Raw genomic sequence first — 21577 nt, 5'->3', positions numbered from 1 at the left:
AAATTATACGTATTTTGGAAATGTTGAGTGGAATTAGTCTAGAATCGGTTAATTTTATAGAAGAAAACCTTTCAAACAGCCTTAGTCCGTAAAGTTCCCACCTATCGGGCTGCGATTGGCTCATGTATTTAATCATTCCTACAACGTAATTTTCAGTTAGCGTGGAACGTATCTAAGCGTTATAGGGGGGGTCTACTGTATAAACATATTTTATGCACAAGATATTTGATAGTGAAAATACATCATGCAGATAGATAATTTTATTCAGAAAAAATTAGAAGCATGATAAGACATACCTACTCAGATTTTTTTCATAGACAAAAATTTAATTTAACTAGACAAAAGTTGCAAAAAAATTGATAACTGATTTGCTTTTTACATTATATTTGAGTTAAACTTTTCGTTTATATAATAATAATCGCTAAATAAAAAATGATTGTTAAGGTATTATAAGATCCTGGATAATCATTCATAAAATAAATCTGTAAATAAATGAATCATCTTATTTTATTCTAATAATAAGAAAAATGCTAAAATTATTTTTTGTTTAATTATTACAAATATATTCTTATGGATATTATTAAATATTTTATCAATTGTCTATAATTTCTGTAAATACACAGTTTACAGTACAATGATTATTGATATATAGTTTTGAAAATATTTTTGTTTAACTATAATATAACACTAGTAATTCTCATGTGATATATCACATTAGTTGCAATCTTTTATAAATAAATAAATTGCTATTTTTAAAAAAATTCAATTATAGAAAAATATGAAAATTAATGTTCCAGTGATCTTGAAGACTTTCCAATAAGTGTTTAAAAAAAAAAAATGATTTTAGTTTTGTATCAAATTCTTTTTACATGAATGAATTTATATTAATATTATGAAATTAATATAAAATAGCATATTATTCATAGTTTTTAAAAATAATAAAAGAGTTAAAATCCTGATATGATCTAAGATTAAGAAACATTCTTAATTTTCTTTCTTTTTTACATATATTTTGATGGGAATTTACTACAAATTTTCTTTATCAATATCTCAAATTTACTTATCTAGAATATCACAAGCCATACAGTTAAGGGAATTAACTATTTAGTTAATAATTTCTTACCTTTTATTATAGTAATTTGTTCTTCTCAATAGTATGCAAATTATAAATAAATCTTATATGATTATTGATAACTTATTGTTTAATTGTTTAAGATTGAGGATGTATAATTTATACTAATTAATTTACATAAAAGAAATGTTCATCAAAAGTCAACACAATTGTAAAAATTCTAGAAATAAAGGCTAGAAAAACTAGCTAATATAAACATATAACTTATTTCTTAATTAAATTGGAAAAATTTGCTTATTTCCATATATTTGCTTTTATATTACTATTAATTTTGGCACAATAAAATAATTTCATCAAAATTATTAGTAATAATAATAATAATAATAATATATCACTATTTGCTATATAAGCTGCATGATTAAAGCTGCTTGTATTTGATATTGAAACCTAAAATACCTACATACTAACTAGCTCATTTGTTAGGAGGATGCAATTATAAGCTATAACTTCTGATCAAGAAATATTCTTGATTAAACACATTTACAGATTATCATTCAAAACATTGCATTTTACTGCAATATGAAGATTTCATTAGTTCAATTTATAAAAATTGTTTTGAACTATAAAGTACTGGTGATTCCATTATAATATACAATAAATTCTGCTTACAAAGGAAATAAGCATTTTTTATATAAATGCATCATAATTTACAAATAAAATGTCTTGGTATCAAGGAATTATTCTTCTTATCACTAAAAATTAAATATATAATTTCAAACAAATTGGTACAATTGTAGTACTGCAATTTCTAACATATGCTATGCTGTTATTGAGATGTCTTGTTCTTGACCTGATGCATTCTTGATTATTGGCAGCAATCACTTTTGCTCTTCCGAGTCTAGTGTGCTTTGTCTTCTCTGTGTGATAAAATAGATTTCACTTCTATTTAAATCTGACTTCAACTTTTATCTGTAGGAGAAAACTGCAATCCATTTGCTAACATTTTTGATTCTAAATCTCTGTCTTCTTCTTCTTCTCTAAAATTAAAAGATTGATTATATTCAACATCATGAGAGTTATTGAAATCACAAAAAAAAAAATTACCTAATTCGAAGTTGATCAATCATTGATACAAGTTCATCCCTCTTTTCTACAATTTCTAACATTTCAGCTAAAATTTTTCCTTCTTCTTCAATTTCAGTTTTACTTTTCTGAACACCTACCAATAAAAATTTTTATAAGATTAATTTATATTTATTAAACATACTTCTGAAATAAAATATCTTACCACTTTCAGTCATTCTTTGTCTCATTTCTTGTTGGAGCCGACTATGTCTTTCCTCTAACTCAACATCTTTGGCTCTAAATTAAATTTTTATTTGAGAAATAATTAATATTAGATTTTTTTGAGTTAAAAGAATAATTATATATCTAAGTTGTAGATTAGCTTTTACCATTCAGAATTTATTTCAATAAATAAATCATTATTTAAAAAATACCTATTTCAATACTAGAAAAATAAGCAAATATAATAGAAACTTCCTTGATTGATCTAACTAATTAGATCAATTGCTAGTTAGTTGATCAGAAAATTTAAAACAGAAATATTACATCTTAAAAATTTATTTTTACAAAATATACAAATACTTCTTATTCATTTACTAAGTATTTTGTTTAAAAAAATTTTTCATTTAGAAAGCATTGATCTCAAACATTTTTTTTATAATGAGTTAATTCATTACACTATTTTATCATTTGATTCATAATTTTGTTATTTCAAGATGATTGTTTTTATAGTATAACAAAAATCTTTAGAAAATGAAATATAAATAAAGTAATTCACTCTATAAAATTTTTTATTTCCAATTTGTACTATGATTTTGAAACATATAACAACAAAAATAAAAAGTTTTCTTTTTATTGCAACTATTCAGATACTGTGAATTTACTATTTTACGATATATATATATAGAGAGAAACAGCATGGGGTTAATTAAGTAAAGTTTATTAAGTATGGATCAGTTAAGAGAACTTTAACTGTAAAAACAATAACTTTTGTTCATCATTAAATTATATAGGAAAAATATTTTCTGCTATAATATGGATTTTTATTGCATTTTGTATGTGAAAAGAAGAAACTTGACATATTTCTCATATAATATATTTCTAATGATTATCATTTAATCATTAGAAACTCTTTCATTAGACAAATTAACTGAATATAATCATTATTTTGATTTTAATTCTTTATCAAAATAATTTAGTTTTAAATATTTTTTCCATTTATTAATAGACAATAACATTTTCTATAAATACTTCCATTTAATAATATATACTGTATACATGAAATAAAATAAAACCAATTATATATAGTTAGGAATAAGTACAGCAAATTAACTTCTAGATGTTATTATTATTAGTTTTAAAGAAAATTAAAATTACTAAATGATAAATAAAACAATATGAAAATTGTATTCACTTAAATAAAACATTGGGACATTTCTACTTTTAAATATGCATTCTCACTTGATGTCATCACATTTTTTTCCTGGTGCTTTCTTCACACAAACAAATAGTAATTAACAATAATTGTGTTATAGAATAAAAAATAAGAAATACTGTAAAGTAATAAGTCAGAATAAAATGTTACATTGCAAAATATACCATAAATTGACTTCAAGATTTTTAACTCAAAATTCTGGTTTAGATCTGTATGTATTGTATAAGTTAATCATCAAACATACGTATGATGAACTAATGACAAGCTTGAATGCATCATGGATATGGTTATACAACAGCCTAAGATAACCAACATCAGACTGGCAACAAATTTCAGTCCAGGAATATACAGGTAACCCCCGTATAACACGAGCGTTATGCTCCAAAAAATTGCTGTTATGCAAATATGTGTTATACAAAACAAAGAACTAGTACGAAAAGGGGATTAGGTTCCAAAAATTAAAAAGCATGCTATTATATTTTCATAATTAAGATAAATATCTTTATTAAAATTTTCTTTAAGAAACGATACATATTAATATAAATTAAACAATGTTTTCTTTGTCATCACTAAGCACTATTAACCGAGGGCATTTTCTTTTTGGCAAGATATCCTNTTCTAACATATGCTATGCTGTTATTGAGATGTCTTGTTCTTGACCTGATGCATTCTTGATTATTGGCAGCAATCACTTTTGCTCTTCCGAGTCTAGTGTGCTTTGTCTTCTCTGTGTGATAAAATAGATTTCACTTCTATTTAAATCTGACTTCAACTTTTATCTGTAGGAGAAAACTGCAATCCATTTGCTAACATTTTTGATTCTAAATCTCTGTCTTCTTCTTCTTCTCTAAAATTAAAAGATTGATTATATTCAACATCATGAGAGTTATTGAAATCACAAAAAAAAAAATTACCTAATTCGAAGTTGATCAATCATTGATACAAGTTCATCCCTCTTTTCTACAATTTCTAACATTTCAGCTAAAATTTTTCCTTCTTCTTCAATTTCAGTTTTACTTTTCTGAACACCTACCAATAAAAATTTTTATAAGATTAATTTATATTTATTAAACATACTTCTGAAATAAAATATCTTACCACTTTCAGTCATTCTTTGTCTCATTTCTTGTTGGAGCCGACTATGTCTTTCCTCTAACTCAACATCTTTGGCTCTAAATTAAATTTTTATTTGAGAAATAATTAATATTAGATTTTTTTGAGTTAAAAGAATAATTATATATCTAAGTTGTAGATTAGCTTTTACCATTCAGAATTTATTTCAATAAATAAATCATTATTTAAAAAATACCTATTTCAATACTAGAAAAATAAGCAAATATAATAGAAACTTCCTTGATTGATCTAACTAATTAGATCAATTGCTAGTTAGTTGATCAGAAAATTTAAAACAGAAATATTACATCTTAAAAATTTATTTTTACAAAATATACAAATACTTCTTATTCATTTACTAAGTATTTTGTTTAAAAAAATTTTTCATTTAGAAAGCATTGATCTCAAACATTTTTTTTATAATGAGTTAATTCATTACACTATTTTATCATTTGATTCATAATTTTGTTATTTCAAGATGATTGTTTTTATAGTATAACAAAAATCTTTAGAAAATGAAATATAAATAAAGTAATTCACTCTATAAAATTTTTTATTTCCAATTTGTACTATGATTTTGAAACATATAACAACAAAAATAAAAAGTTTTCTTTTTATTGCAACTATTCAGATACTGTGAATTTACTATTTTACGATATATATATAGAGAGAAACAGCATGGGGTTAATTAAGTAAAGTTTATTAAGTATGGATCAGTTAAGAGAACTTTAACTGTAAAAACAATAACTTTTGTTCATCATTAAATTATATAGGAAAAATATTTTCTGCTATAATATGGATTTTTATTGCATTTTGTATGTGAAAAGAAGAAACTTGACATATTTCTCATATAATATATTTCTAATGATTATCATTTAATCATTAGAAACTCTTTCATTAGACAAATTAACTGAATATAATCATTATTTTGATTTTAATTCTTTATCAAAATAATTTAGTTTTAAATATTTTTTCCATTTATTAATAGACAATAACATTTTCTATAAATACTTCCATTTAATAATATATACTGTATACATGAAATAAAATAAAACCAATTATATATAGTTAGGAATAAGTACAGCAAATTAACTTCTAGATGTTATTATTATTAGTTTTAAAGAAAATTAAAATTACTAAATGATAAATAAAACAATATGAAAATTGTATTCACTTAAATAAAACATTGGGACATTTCTACTTTTAAATATGCATTCTCACTTGATGTCATCACATTTTTTTCCTGGTGCTTTCTTCACACAAACAAATAGTAATTAACAATAATTGTGTTATAGAATAAAAAATAAGAAATACTGTAAAGTAATAAGTCAGAATAAAATGTTACATTGCAAAATATACCATAAATTGACTTCAAGATTTTTAACTCAAAATTCTGGTTTAGATCTGTATGTATTGTATAAGTTAATCATCAAACATACGTATGATGAACTAATGACAAGCTTGAATGCATCATGGATATGGTTATACAACAGCCTAAGATAACCAACATCAGACTGGCAACAAATTTCAGTCCAGGAATATACAGGTAACCCCCGTATAACACGAGCGTTATGCTCCAAAAAATTGCTGTTATGCAAATATGTGTTATACAAAACAAAGAACTAGTACGAAAAGGGGATTAGGTTCCAAAAATTAAAAAGCATGCTATTATATTTTCATAATTAAGATAAATATCTTTATTAAAATTTTCTTTAAGAAACGATACATCTTAAATACCTACATACTAACTAGCTCATTTGTTAGGAGGATGCAATTATAAGCTATAACTTCTGATCAAGAAATATTCTTGATTAAACACATTTACAGATTATCATTCAAAACATTGCATTTTACTGCAATATGAAGATTTCATTAGTTCAATTTATAAAAATTGTTTTGAACTATAAAGTACTGGTGATTCCATTATAATATACAATAAATTCTGCTTACAAAGGAAATAAGCATTTTTTATATAAATGCATCATAATTTACAAATAAAATGTCTTGGTATCAAGGAATTATTCTTCTTATCACTAAAAATTAAATATATAATTTCAAACAAATTGGTACAATTGTAGTACTGCAATTTCTAACGTATGCTATGCTGTTATTGAGATGTCTTGTTCTTGACCTGATGCATTCTTGATTATTGGCAGCAATCACTTTTGCTCTTCCGAGTCTAGTGTGCTTTGTCTTCTCTGTGTGATAAAATAGATTTCACTTCTATTTAAATCTGACTTCAACTTTTATCTGTAGGAGAAAACTGCAATCCATTTGCTAACATTTTTGATTCTAAATCTCTGTCTTCTTCTTCTTCTCTAAAATTAAAAGATTGATTATATTCAACATCATGAGAGTTATTGAAATCACAAAAAAAAAAATTACCTAATTCGAAGTTGATCAATCATTGATACAAGTTCATCCCTCTTTTCTACAATTTCTAACATTTCAGCTAAAATTTTTCCTTCTTCTTCAATTTCAGTTTTACTTTTCTGAACACCTACCAATAAAAATTTTTATAAGATTAATTTATATTTATTAAACATACTTCTGAAATAAAATATCTTACCACTTTCAGTCATTCTTTGTCTCATTTCTTGTTGGAGCCGACTATGTCTTTCCTCTAACTCAACATCTTTGGCTCTAAATTAAATTTTTATTTGAGAAATAATTAATATTAGATTTTTTTGAGTTAAAAGAATAATTATATATCTAAGTTGTAGATTNATTTTTTTAACTGATACATATTAATATAAATTAAACAATGTTTTCTTTGTCATCACTAAGCACTATTAACCGAGGGCATTTTCTTTTTGGCAAGATATCCTTATCCTCTGAGCATTTTTCTGCATTATCTTCAGATCCATGCTCTACCTTTTGCAAAAAATATGTTATTTTCAATTACTTGCTTTCAGTTAAAAGATCTTTATAAATTTCCTTATATGGTGCTAAGCACTTATGAAGAATAAAGCAAGTATGGAATAAGGGAAAAACATCTGGCAACACCAAAATCAGAAGCATCAAGATCTAGCAACACTGAAACAAGTTTCGAGAAGGATTATGTGTATCGACAGAAGGTGAGAAAAGAAAATTTATAATAGTAATAAGTACTAAGTATTATTAGTATTAAGTACTAATAGTTCATGAAAATTATGCAGGAAAATCTGACAGTACATACACACTTGAATGAAAAATGTCAAATAAGGTATCTTTCGCACTTAAAAGCTTTATCACGTTTATTGTTGTACGGGGATTTCCCTAATTTCAAATTAGATAAAGTTCACTTTTAGTAGTTTTTATTACTGTACATTTCATGTTGTACGAGGGTTTTACCCAATTCTTGAACCATGTTAGAGTAAATCCGTGCTATAAAAGCACAGTGTTATACGGGAATGTTCCCAATTCTTGAACTGTTAGAGTGAATCCGTGTTATAGAAGTGCCGTGTTATATGGAGGTTACCTGCATACCAAGATATAAATCCATATATTTTTGGTGACTGTTAGTGTATCATTCTGGGGATCTGGACAGTGGTCTTTTTCAAAGGGTGCTCCATCCCAGATATGGCATGTCCTGTTGCTCACCATATGACTGCTCCCATTGTGGACTTGGCTGAATCTACAATAAGCTCAAAAAAGTTCTCTTAGTGCCCACAGGGTGAAGGGAGTTTAAAAAAAAAACATAGCAGTCTATGGCATGAATTGTGATAATTTATTTTCAAATTAGAAGTTACAAAATAGATATCATAGTGCATTAAATGTCAGTTCACACAGGTCATTCCACTGTGGCTCATGTCCAAATCTGAGCCAGTCACTTTAAATTTTCAAGTATTAGACTGTAGAGGCCTAAATTAGAGTAAGACAGTTTTAAAATTTAATTGAATTTTGAATGATTGCATTTTGTTTATTAATTTATTTTTCCCTAATGAAACATAATGTATATAAAATAAGAAAAAGCCACTGAGCAAAGGGCCTACAGGGAAATTCCCAATTTTCCAGTGGGCCAGACCACCACTGATGGCAACAGTGTGCATGACAATAAGACTACACCATTTATATCAAGACACCAACTATTACCTATTAATAGATGATATATACATGTATTATCTAGCTCACAGAAAAAAAGGATACTTGAGAAATTGAATCTATGTAAGACAACTTACTGAAGATTTTTAATTATTGCTTATTTCAGTAAGAATTCTCTTGTTCATCAAGTAAACCATTTCAGATCAAAATCAATACCTCAAATAGAATATTAACAATTTACACAACATATGATTGAACTGTCACATATGGTATTTGATAATAAAATACTTTAGTATGACTGCTTTTACTCCATCATTTACATCAACAATGTAAATGGAGTTAATTCACTACCCACATCACAATCAGCTGTGAAATAATAAATGTGCTATACTATCAGCATTATATTCTGTACAGTTCTCTATGTATTCTATATGTCAAATAAGTTAAACAAACATCAAACATTACTTTTAGTTTTAAAAATATATGATGGTCTGTTAGAATAATGGTAAATAGAGATTGTCAGGAATTAACACTCAGTAGTAAAAAATTTAATTTTATACTTGTTGTATATGCTATGGACAAAGTGATTAATCGGACATTATGAATAATGACCAAAAAGGGTGCACAGTATGATAAATATTCATTAATTTATCAAATTGACCAGTCATTATGAATACTGCTATCACCTAGTCGGGCAAAGTGATGATAATACATTGAAAAGTGATCATCCGACATACGCTAGCCAATTGGCACTCTGAGTTGCTGATTGTATCGTGTTGAGTGCATATTGCATTTAGTACTGAATTTTAAATTGTGGGACATTTTAATTTGATTAAAAAACTCCACTTATTTCATTTAGAAATATTTATTTTTTGTGAATTATTTCAAAGTATTTAAAAAAACATGTAATCTTTTAAAACTAAGTACTATTAACTATATTAATTAAATGGTAAAATTTTACCTACGTGCACCGTAACGGCGGTGGTCGCAACTGTTTGTGCTCCTGACGGATTCCTCCCGGGGGGAAGCTGCTGATAGGCCGCCGATTGTTTAATATCATTAGATATTGATGCATACTAGTTATTGATATGTGTGTTCAAGAACTACCATGAATTAATATCTAGTGATGTTAAACAATATGTGGCCTGCCGGCAGCAGCCCTCCGGGAGGAGTCCGTCAAAAGCACAAACAGATGCGACCACCCCAAATTCAGTACTAAGTGCAACACGCACACGCAACTCAGATGCGAGTGCTGATTGGCTAGCATATTTTGGATGATCACTCTTCAGCACATTATTATCACTTTGCCTGACTAGATGATAGCAGTATTCATAATGACTGGTCAATTTGATAAATTATTGAAATTTATTACAATGCCTGATTTTGTTGGTCCTTATGAATAATGCCCGTATTAATCACTTTTTCCTTAACATATACAACATATACATTGAACTAATTTCAAAAAATTATTTTCAGGTTGAAAAAGTTTACTTATACCAGGGGTGGGCAAGCAAGAGTTCAGTGGAAGCTGAAATGTAATTTTGCAAAATGCATGGGAGCCGCAGTTCTGTACTTTTTTATTCTGTAACACAATTTTATTATATAATATAAAACAAATATTGAATTTTTTTAATAAACATATTTTCACAAAATTGTGGAAATAAAATTGTAAAAACAATAATAAAAAGCAGAAATTAACACTTTCAGCAAAAGCTGCATGTAACTCAAAAAGAGCCATGTGCGGCTCTCGGAGTCGCATTTGCCCATGTCTGACTTATACACTGTAATTTATGGTAGTTTTGATATAAAATTAAAGTTTTTGTCTTGATTATAATTTTGCATTATAAACATTATGTTAAAATACTATACTCAGTTTTATTTATGATTCTTCTTCAATGATGTAAACTCATTTTGTTATAAATTTTATAAATCTATGGAATTCCATATGTTTAAATTATTTTTGACTACATCTGTTATATAATATCTACCAGAATTAGGGAATTCGATCCCGGTCCTTATTTCTAATCCCGGGATTTTGGGATTATACTTATTCAATCCCGGGATCATTTTGGTATTGAGGGTTAATAAAAAATAAGAAAATCTTACAGAAATCAAAAATCAAAATTTAGACAAAAATCAACGTATTTTATGGTATACACCTAGTTAATTTAATCACTCTAACTAATCAGACTTAGAGTCAGACTAACCAGACTTAAAATCACTGTTTCATGTTAAATTTATTCTTTTTTAAGCATCACTGAGATCTCTTTAAACTCACATAAATTGAAAAAACCTTTATGTAACAAACTATGCAAATAAACGTTGAAAATTAACAAAAATCTCTCTTAACATCGACTAAATAGACTACTTTCATATAACAACCTAGTAAGTAGGTAGTAAAGTAAGTTTCTTAGCAAAAAGTATTTAAAAATAATATTAATCAGTCACATTTTTCTTAAATATAAAGAAAACTAATCTAATAGGAACATTCTAATTTGAATTGCGAAAATATGATCTGAGAAATAACAACGCATCCAGTGTCTCATCACCAAGTCTGCTTCTCAATTTGTTGCACATATATGCAGCTGCTGAGAAAACGCGTTTAGGTTTGATGGAAGTTGGAGGAATCGTTAGTAAATACTTATAAGCTTCGAGGACACGGGGAGGATGGAAGAAAACAGTCCGGTCGACACGGATCGGGATTGTAGGAGTAAAGGCTACAATCCCGATTGTTTCGATCATTGTAAGCATGTCTTTCTAAAAATAAACGCGTTAATTTTGTAAATTTGGTCTCTGTGTGAGTCTCTCAGCGTCCAGCAAACCACTATCCCAAAAGGTAAAAAGACTTTCTCGCATCATCCTGACAGATCGCGGGCAAGGCGAGGGTCATAACCTTTTCACCTAAGGTCGACCCCCCTAAGCGAGTAGCGTCAGGTCTATATTAACCACACTGGCAAAACAAGATGGCTGACACATTGACAGGTAAAACGCACTGAGTAGTGCTCTCGACTGCGCCAGAAAATCGATTGGCGCCCGCGAAAATTCAAAAATACAAAAATGAAGTATATTACCAAGTAACCCAGTGAGAACTGCTTGCCTATCATTTTAGTTGAAAATACAAGAAGTTTTATTCCAAGCAAGCATCGCAAGCCCGCTAGGTTAATTTCTGCTGCTTGCTTGGAATAAAATTTCTTGTATTTTATATTAAAATGATAGGCAAGCAATTCTGTTAAAAGCACTGGCACTAAACGTTTCGCTTCATGCAGTCTATTTTGCAACTTTTTTTAAAATGATGTCAATCCCGAAAATCTCGGGATTAGGAAAACTTAATCCCGAAAATTTTCGGACTGAAAAGTTGTCGGGATCCTGATTTTCGAGATCCCGGATCAAATCCTCTAACCAGAATATAAAAAAATACAAAGCCAATTTTGTATATTTGAAAATTATTTTGCATTTTTGAAACAGCATTTGAATTCAAATCCAAGATTTAGTTTAAAAAATTTTCATTCTTCATCTATATTTTAAATATCCACCAGTCTGCAAAATATATTGCAGGCTGGTGGATTTTCCAAAATTTGTACAGAAATTGGTAAAAAATAATATATATATATATTACATACAAAAAAATCAAATAGAATAAAGCTTATTTAATTTAATAATGAAATCAAAAATAGAATAAAAAATATAATTGCTGTTATTGTTTTCCACTGAATAATTTTTCAATTCTCAAAGCTAAAGAAGTGATTGCAAAATATAGAAAAGCATTAATTATTTCTTCAAATTTCAAATTGCTCTCTAATTTTGGAGCAGCCAATGACCTAATTAGTTCATAAGTCTGTGATCTGATTATCATTTAAAAGAATCACTTCTTTTCTTTGTTCATCATCATTATTATTTGCTAGTTGATAGAATTCCAAACATCCTTTGTATGTCTTTCAAGAACTCAGTGTATTAGGGTCAAATTCTTATATACTTCCAAATGTTGACTTATTAATGTAACCAGAAGTCTTACAAAAACGCAGTACTTACAGAAAAAAATCAGATCCCATCCTCGTTGTCAATATTATTTCCTTATTATTATGAAAAGAACAAGTCCATGACTCTTTACAATTGTCTTTATTGCACTTCCTTTATGTAAGATGAAGGGCTAGACAAAGGACAAGGGTTCCTTTGTTAACCATCTTTTATATCCCCCTACCAAGGCAATAGTGTTGCCAATCATACAAACCCTGAGGCAATGACATTGCAAATATAGTAGACTCCCATATAACACAGGGAATACATTCCACGTTGTAGGAAATCGCATTATAGGAGGCATACGTTATCAGACCAATTATGCAAGTTCAAAAACACATCTCTAAATTTTAACTGTTATTGCAAATGGTCAAAGATTTCCCAAACATTTTTCCAAAATTATAGAGGAAGGCAATTATATAGTAGAACAAGTCTATAACGTTGATGAATTTGGTTTGTATTGAAAAAAAAATGCCCAATAGAACATATATTGTGAAAGATGAGACTTCCGCTTCTGGTTTCAAGGCATCAAAAGATAGAATAACCTTACTTTTGTGTTATAATGCAACTGGAGAACATATAACTAAACCAATGTTAATTAATTGTACATTAAATCCATGTGTAATGAAAAACGTAGACAAATCAACACTTCCTGTTCACTGGAGAGCTAATAAAAAAGCATGGATTACATGCGAAATGTTTAAAAATTGGTTTTATAACTGTTCTGTACCTGAGCTCGAAGATTATTTACAATGAAAAAATTCTTTTTTAAACTGTTGGCTTCACTGTTCATATATTGGGTTGAGTCATAAATAAGTTCCGTTAGTGGGTAGGTGTAAAGGACTGTCAAATACTTGCCAGATGTGTTGCTTCATCTGAATTTTATTAGTGGCTATTAGCAAATAGTCTGTAAATGTAAATTTTAACACTGAAATGTCAATAATGTAATAAAAAATTGTTTTTGAATTTATTTAAAAGGGAACATTTGAAAGTGCATGCAGTTGACATATTATGTTGTGAGAGTTTAAACTCAGCAATAATGCTACAGAAACAGCAAAAAAGATTTGCAATGTCTATGGCAGTGGTGTAATTTCAGATAGAGCAGTTTGAATTTTATGCAAGGGGAATTGACAGGTTGCCTGAAAAATGGCAAGAAGTCATTAATATTGATGGTAAATATATGTTAGATTAAAGTCTATCGTTGTACATTTTATTGGCAAATAAATTTCAGTTTAGAAAACAAAACTTATTTATGACTCAACCCAATATAAACAACTAGTAAGTGTATATTTTCGCTTTTCTAAACAAAAAATCTAAAACTATGTGAAAACGTTAACTTTATCTAATGCATTATACAAGACTGTTTATCGCACTGTATGAGTTCTAGTCACAAAATTTTCGTTGCGTTATAAGGGATCACATTATACAGGATTTCATCATACCTAACATTTTTTAATAAATAACCAATTTCTTCGCTCAATATTAGCAATGAAAATATCTATTTTCATTAAACAATTTCTTCGGGTTATAATTTATAAAACCATTAACAATTCTCCATGAGTTAAAAAACATGAAAATATAAAATAATCCTTTTTTGTAATTTAGTAACAATTTTAAATCTTTTTAAACTGAATTCACAAACTTTTTTGTCATTTTTTTCAAAAGCCTTAAAGAATATTTTACATTGCTATTCTGTCATTAAAAATTTAACTTAATTTTAAAATGAGAATTTTATATTCTGGTGAAAGAATTTAGATTTTTTAATAGTATTTTTATGTAAGATCAAGTAGTTATTGTACAATTAATTATAGCAATTAATGCTAATGGAGAAAAGTTTTCCCAATTTACGGTATTTCTGTCTTCTCACGGGTCCAATAAATAATGTGTAAACATACATAAAGTTAAACTGTCAACAATTGTTCAAAATCATCAATATTATCCAGTTGTTGATGCTTGGAAACATCAACAGTTAAAACAATTCCACGACAAAAGGAGAACTACAAGTCTGATTCCCACCACCCTAGCCAGCCCAGTGATGACACATTTGAAGTATCATCACCAGACAATATAGATTCACGAGACCGAATTCCCACACGAGGGGATATAATAACCACACACCCGACTTTCAGGACAGATATCCCCAGAAAGAGCCATAGACTATGGCTTATCTTGCCATACTCCAGGCAGACCTACAATGAAGTATGGACACTCTCATAGAAGCGATCGTTCACCAAGAAGTGTCTTTTACATGGTGACTAGTGACACTGATGTATCGTCCAGATTGTCTCCTTATCCCCCCCAGATATTTGCCACTCTGACTACTAAAACAACTGTAAAGAGATCCACATCTTGCTGACATCGTACAAATACAGTATATCACAAAACATCATCTACTCAAAAGAGGTATTTTAGAATTGTAAACTCTCTCGGTTAGTTTATAAAAAGATAGTAATGCAGAACAGTATTCCTAGAACCTCATGCATACAGCAATTAATTAACTGTATCTTGTAATCCGCTCATGTATTTAATCCCTTTATGATCCTTATTCAATTTGTTATTTTGTTATCCTGTCCACCTGTCTTTACTTGGAGAAACGGTCACCCTATTGACGGACTCATCGCATCTCCCCCTCACTGGTAGAAATGTCCTCCTACTAAATTCTAACCAAATAAAGCCATCCCAGTGGCACTTGAGCAGTCTTTACCGGACTGACGTCAGAAAAAGGGTTTAGAGCGTTACTCTCTAACCTCTGGCTTCTCACGTTTATAATTACCTAATTAAAAGTTCCTGTTCTTTCTGAACTAATTTGTTTTTGGCATGAACTAAATTAAACCATTCCTGCATCAATTCTGTTTCTCCTCTGATCCTTCTCAAACTTCCTAATAATAATAAACAAATTATTTAATCAATATTTATCTGTTAAATATGCAAACATTTTTATTATCTATGTAATCAAAGGAAAACAAACCTTCACTTTCTCCTCTAAGTGCTTTTTCAACCTCCACTCCTCGTCTTTCTAGTTCTCTCTGCTGAACTTCAAGTTCTTGGAGGTGTCTATGAATTTCTTGAGCTGTACGCAATCTTTTCAATTCTTGCTGGCGTTGTACTCTCTGTGCTACTCTTAAGGCTTTCTTTTCTTTATCCGCCACTGACTAAAATTTAAAAATAATTTTATAGTTTATTACCAGGGACATGGGCGTAGCCAGAGTTTTGTTGTGGGGGGCCTAGTAGAGGCCAAACTAACACAAAATTGAATTNAGCAAGCAAAAGATAGCTTTTAATTCAATGATCCAAAATTCATATTCAGTAAAACTGTTTGTTAGTTATGGTCCAAAATCTTTACATTTTGGATATTTTATAAGATTATATATAAAATATTCAAGATATGAAAATTTTTCATTCTCTCTAGCTAAATGTAGCCTATTAAATATATTTTTGGTATATAATCTTGATAATATATTAATGAAATTTTTATATTACAAATTAAAATTCTACTAAATTTTATTCCAAGCAATTTTTCCTTCTAGCTCTAAGTTCTTAGTTATGAACAGATTGGAATTCATATGATACAATATAGCATATGATATGTTTTAATACATACATCATCTTATTCTTACTTATCACTTATGATGTAATTTATGATGTAAATTATGATGTAAACTTATGATGTAAATTATCACTTATGATGTAATTTTGTAGATAATTCTAATGAAAAATCAAGCACAAACATATTTGACCCATGTGCTTTGGATTGTATCATACAAATTCCATATGACTGCAATATATTGGTATTACAGACATAATAGATGAATGTATTAATGAGCAATTATTAATCATATTTTTACCAATATGCTGGGCTGCAAAAAAAATTATATTTTTAATTTAATTTAAAATATATGCTCTCTGCCTCAAATTAGTAGTGGCTTCCTCCTGTACATCATACTTTTCATTTAAGAATAGAGTTGTACCGGTCATCTATTAATTGCTTTCAGGGGAATTGAAATAATGTGACTTCCAGTTTACACTGAAAGTTCATATATAGTTAATTGGGGCCTCTGCCCCTAAGCTTTCTATATCTGGTCTCGTCTTTCATCTGTAATTTTTTTTTTCTGAAGATTAAGGAAAGACAGACGACAGTGGGAATTTATAGGTCTACAATTTTTTAAAATTGCAGCCCAAAAATAGTAAACTTTATTAATAGTAAACACTATTCTGTAAATTTTATTGTAATAATAATTCTTTTGTTATCCATTCATACTAACTTATATATTAATAAGAATAATTTTTTTAGTTTTAATTAATATTTAAAAATATGCAGATTTTAAAATTTTATTAGTATCTCGATGTTAATCTATATGGATTTGTTATCAGTATACTTAACACACACATGCACATACATACTGACTAATCAAAACATTTGAGACAGCTGTGATGAGAAATGTTAGCTGAGAATCAACCCCCAAACAGAGAGTTTTACTTGCCTAAACCAAACTCAAGGTATAAATAGGAAACATTTAGTCTTCCCAACAATATATTGAAATTAATGAAAATGGATAAATTTGGTGACTTAATGACTTTGAACATGAATGCATTATTAGTGCAAGACAGATCAATCTAGTATTGCCACTTCAAGGGACCTACAAATGTCAAGAAATGCAAAAAAGTTGGAAGTCTTTTCTATATGTATGTTAATATTAGTGAGGTGCAAAACATAATTTTTTCACCCAATCTGAAGCTTAATCACTCCTGTGCCTTTCATCAAAAATTTCTGAAATTTGCATAGGAGTTTGTGTATAAATGTTCCTAAAAATTTTCAGGAAAATTGGAACATTGGTTTAAGAGATATTAAGGGAGTGAAGCTTTATCTCCTAAAATGGTCTGATTTTCCTGAAAATTTTCTAGAAAGATTTTTTCATAATACATAAACCTCCACGCAAAATTTTGGAAATTTTCAACAAAAAGCACAGAAATTATTAGGTTTCAAAATGGATAAAAAATCATGTCCCCCAAATAAATACAAACATCCATATACAGTCCATTTCAAAAATATAAACACACCCAACTTTTTTCAATAATAAAAACATTAACAATAGTAATGTATTTATTATATTAGTATGTTGTTTACATCATCAATTTGAACATTTTCTGAAATTTTTATAGCTATCTGACAATTACAAAAAAAAATTATCAAAGATTTTCAATTTTTGATTGTTTCAAAAGTATAAAGTATAAACACGTGCTTAAAAAACGATTTGTGATGTCTCAATATTTTGTAGGTCCACCATTTGATTTAATTAATTCAAATACTATATTAGATATACATTTTACTAGTTTTTGAAGTTGTTGTTGTTTAATATTTTCACAACAATGCATGATAGCTAATTTCAATTCATTTACAATGTTGTAATTGTCTATTTGGCCATAAACAAGATGACTTATAATGCCCCAAACATTCTCTATTGGATTCATATCAGAACTCCATGATGGCCAATCAATACATTAATTTTTTTTCATTAAACCAATTTTTAGTTGACTTTGATGCATGAATTGTAGCATTATCCTGTTGGAACTGTCAGTTTTCTCACCCAATAAGTGATCCAAAAGTTATTAAATTTTGATACTATAATTCTTGATACTTTTCTGAATTCATTCTATCTTCTATATCTACAATGTTAGTTTTACCCCTTCATCCAAATCCTGCTCACACCATCACAGAGATTCCCACCTTGCTGTCTGCTCATTATGACTTCTTCATTCTTCCTCAAATCATGCCAGTAGTGGCAGTAACTGTCAGGTCCATCCAAATTCCATTTTTTTCATCTGAAAAGACTATTTGGGTCCACTCCTCTTTCCATGTCATCTTGTCTATGGTTCACTTTAATCTAGCTGTTTTCTGCAATTGTGTTAATTTCAGTTTGGCAGCCATTTTTGTAAATTTGGCATTTTTATGATTATGCATACATCTCCATACAGTTTCTGGTGAAACTGCAATTGGCAATATTGATGCTGATTCTCTGACAGCCAACTTGTTGACTGTCAGTAGTCAAAAACCTTTCTCTCATTTCTAGGTGTATGGAGTTTAGGCCTTCCACATCGCTTATTTCTGTCATAATTTTCATCCAGAGTTAATACATTTCTTACAGCACATGTAGATTGATTTACAGCTGCCGAAATTCGTCTTAGAGATTGTCCTGCTCCTTTTAGTTGATAAATTTTACATATTTCCAACTCTGTTAGTGTTTTTCCATGAGGCATCGTTTTAAATCATAAAAAAAACCATTTAAAATTGGCTCCACATTTGTAATAATAAACAATACTATCCTCTGGTGACAACTAATTAAACCAATAATTAATTAAAAACTTATCATGCTAATTTTATACACCTGTGTTTATACTTTTGAAACAATCAAAACTTGAAAATCTTTGATAATTTTTTTGTAATTGTCAGATAGCTCTAAAAATTTCAGAAAATGTTTAAATTGATGTTGTAAACAACATACTAATATAATAAATACATTACTATTGTTAATGGTTTTGTTATTGAAAGAAGTTGGGTGTGTTTATAATTTTGAAATGGACTGTATACAGAAAAAACCCCAACTTTTTTGCATTTTTCAACATTTCAAGGTCCCTGAGACAAATGAAAAATCTATATATCTTGAAGAGGTAGAAGAGGGTAGTATTTTTAAAATAATTAAATGACCCTCATATTTTTTTTAATGAATAATCACATGTATTAATTATTTTATGTACAGTACATCTGAAAGCTTAAAGATAATGGTAGCAAAATATCAGGAATAAAAACAGTGCACCATGAAAGTCCAGCAACAACATTGCCAGCTTTTTTTTAAATAAAATCTATGAGAAAATATAAAAAAGAAAAATAATGTTTATAAAATGATGATAAAACTTTTATTTAGTTGAGACAATTCAGAAAAAGTTGGTAAATGCAGTTTATTAATTTTCAAATCTTCCTTGTGAAGAATAAGTGAATATTTCATTTTAATTCAAGCTAACACACAATTTCACCCATTCAAAACTATTTAAATAAAAACAATTTTCTTTTTTGATTCAGTTTTTTCATAAAAATCAAAACCATGTTTCCATAACTGAGACCATCTTGTCCTTATTGCAAGTGCACGACCATGTAAGAAGGCAGCAATATAACAAGTGACTGAAGTGATCAGAAACAAGGTAAACAATGTTTCAAATTTCACTTTTAAAACATAAGATCCATTTTGGAAAATTTTCCAAATTAATATCTGTATGTTTAGCCAAAACATGACTCCATTTTATTGTAAAGTTTTTGTTGTTATTGCCATATTATTTTTACTACTGAAAATTTCCCTGGAATGGCTTTAATTTTCCCAAACTTCATTTGCATGATCATATATATTCCACACTCTTGGTATTGACATGAAACCATACCCCCCATTCTTCCAAGTAGGTTCTGTCCAAGATGGTGGTGGTTCTGTGAAGATATGGGACTTCTCATATGGGCCAATAGGTTCCTTATTGTGTCTGGAGAGGTTCTCAAATATTGCAAACTACCAGAATGTGCTGGCTGAGCACTTACATGCTTTCATGTCCTTCATGCATTCTCAAGGAGATGGTATATTTCAGCAGAACAATGAAATGCTCCACCCCATTGGGCAATTACCATCCAGACATAACTCAAAGAACATTCATCAGAGATCCAGACTAACCAATGGTCCTTGAGATTTCCAATTTAAGTCCAATTGTATCTCTCTGTTGCTGTTGAGTGATATCTCAGATCCATGAAATTGATTCCAATGTCTACAGCAGAGTTGCAGACAATGCTGTAAGAGGTGTGACTTGCAACACCTCCTTATTACTTATTTTTGCACAGATATTTTTATCACATTGCATCATGGCTGCAAAAATAAGGATCAACAATGTATTGATCTGGTAATTTTCATATTGCCAAATCATGTTTTGGTTGACTATTGAAGAATATTGACACAATTTTTGCTTTAAGGTCTTATTAAATATGCTAAAATGCATTGTGCACACACATTTTTGAAAGTGCCATGACATGAAATTTGCATGAATCTGAGAAGTCAGAATGCAAATTTTGAATGCTTTGAGCATAACATACCATATACAGTGGAACCTCGGTATACGACCTTAATCCGTTCCTAATGTTTGGACTTACACCGAATAGGATGTATACCAAACTAACATTTCCTGTAAGAAGTAATGTAAAAATGATTAATCTGCTCTCATGAAAAAAAATGGCTGGCTTTAAACACTTCGCTTTCCTGGCTAGTTCCTGCTTGATTTATGCATGTATATTTTTAGCTTTCTCGCAAATAATTGCTTCCGATACAATGTCGCCAGCACACTGTTTTTCAGTTATCCAAAGCAAAAGCAATTTCTCAACATGATCTAATGTCTTCGATCTCTGTTTAGAAATTGATTTAACTCCTTTCCCAATGTTAGCAGATTTAATAATGTCTTTATTTTTCGCAATTGTTGATATTGTCATTCTCAAAATACGGTATGCAACAGTTAAATCTCGAACACACGTACCACCTTCATATTCCTCAACAATCTCTTATCAGTTCCATTGTGATTCTAGTCATTTTTTTAGTTTTCTGTTGCTTTTCATTTGCCTTTTTGCAATTCATGATTAATAAAAATAATAAAATTTTACTTACAAATTAAAATCAGAAGAAATTTAACAAAGTTATAAACCGTGGAACCACAAATGTCTAGTCTGGTCTAGTACACCGATAGTGCTACTTGTTCATAGATGGCGCGTATAATTGAATTAAGTCGTATACCGAACAAAAGTCGTATACCGAGCAAAATTTGTTTCGTCCAAACAGGAC

The 21577-nt window shown here is 28.8% G+C and overlaps 1 protein-coding gene across 1 annotated transcript; it reads right to left on the bottom strand.

Annotated features, from left to right (window-relative positions):
* Positions 1–1395: 1395 nt before the first annotated feature.
* Positions 1396–18977, bottom strand: LOC111623895 (F-actin-monooxygenase MICAL3-like). Its single transcript, XM_023366625.1, has 7 exons — positions 18774–18977; positions 15691–15874; positions 15496–15601; positions 7255–7328; positions 7071–7185; positions 6423–7003; positions 1396–1528 (listed from the first exon to the last, which is right to left on the bottom strand). Exons 1-6 carry the CDS (start codon positions 18975–18977, stop codon positions 6925–6927), a joined length of 762 nt encoding a protein of 253 aa, XP_023222393.1. The 3' UTR covers positions 1396–1528; positions 6423–6924.
* Between the last annotated feature and the right edge of the window lie 2600 nt (positions 18978–21577).

Source organism: Centruroides sculpturatus, unplaced genomic scaffold (genome assembly GCF_000671375.1).
Source record: "Centruroides sculpturatus isolate CEXI.00-Female unplaced genomic scaffold, Cexi_2.0 scaffold250, whole genome shotgun sequence".
NCBI lineage: Eukaryota > Metazoa > Arthropoda > Arachnida > Scorpiones > Buthidae > Centruroides > Centruroides sculpturatus.
The sequence above is the reverse complement of the archived record's forward strand: the minus strand, read 5'-3'. Positions and strand labels throughout refer to the sequence as shown.

What these genes read in the sequence shown, in the direction of transcription:
- LOC111623895 (XM_023366625.1), bottom strand. Translation starts at nt 18,977, where the DNA reads ATGCCTCATGGAAAAACACTAACAGAGTTGGAAATATGTAAAATTTAT. An exon ending in GAACAGGAACTTTTAATTAG is followed by an intron (nt 7,329 to 15,495) that starts GTAATTATAAAC and finishes AATTTAATTTAG; the next exon opens with AGCCAAAGATGTTGAGTTAG. An exon ending in ACAAAGAATGACTGAAAGTG is followed by an intron (nt 7,186 to 7,254) that starts GTAAGATATTTT and finishes TTTTATTGGTAG; the next exon opens with GTGTTCAGAAAAGTAAAACT.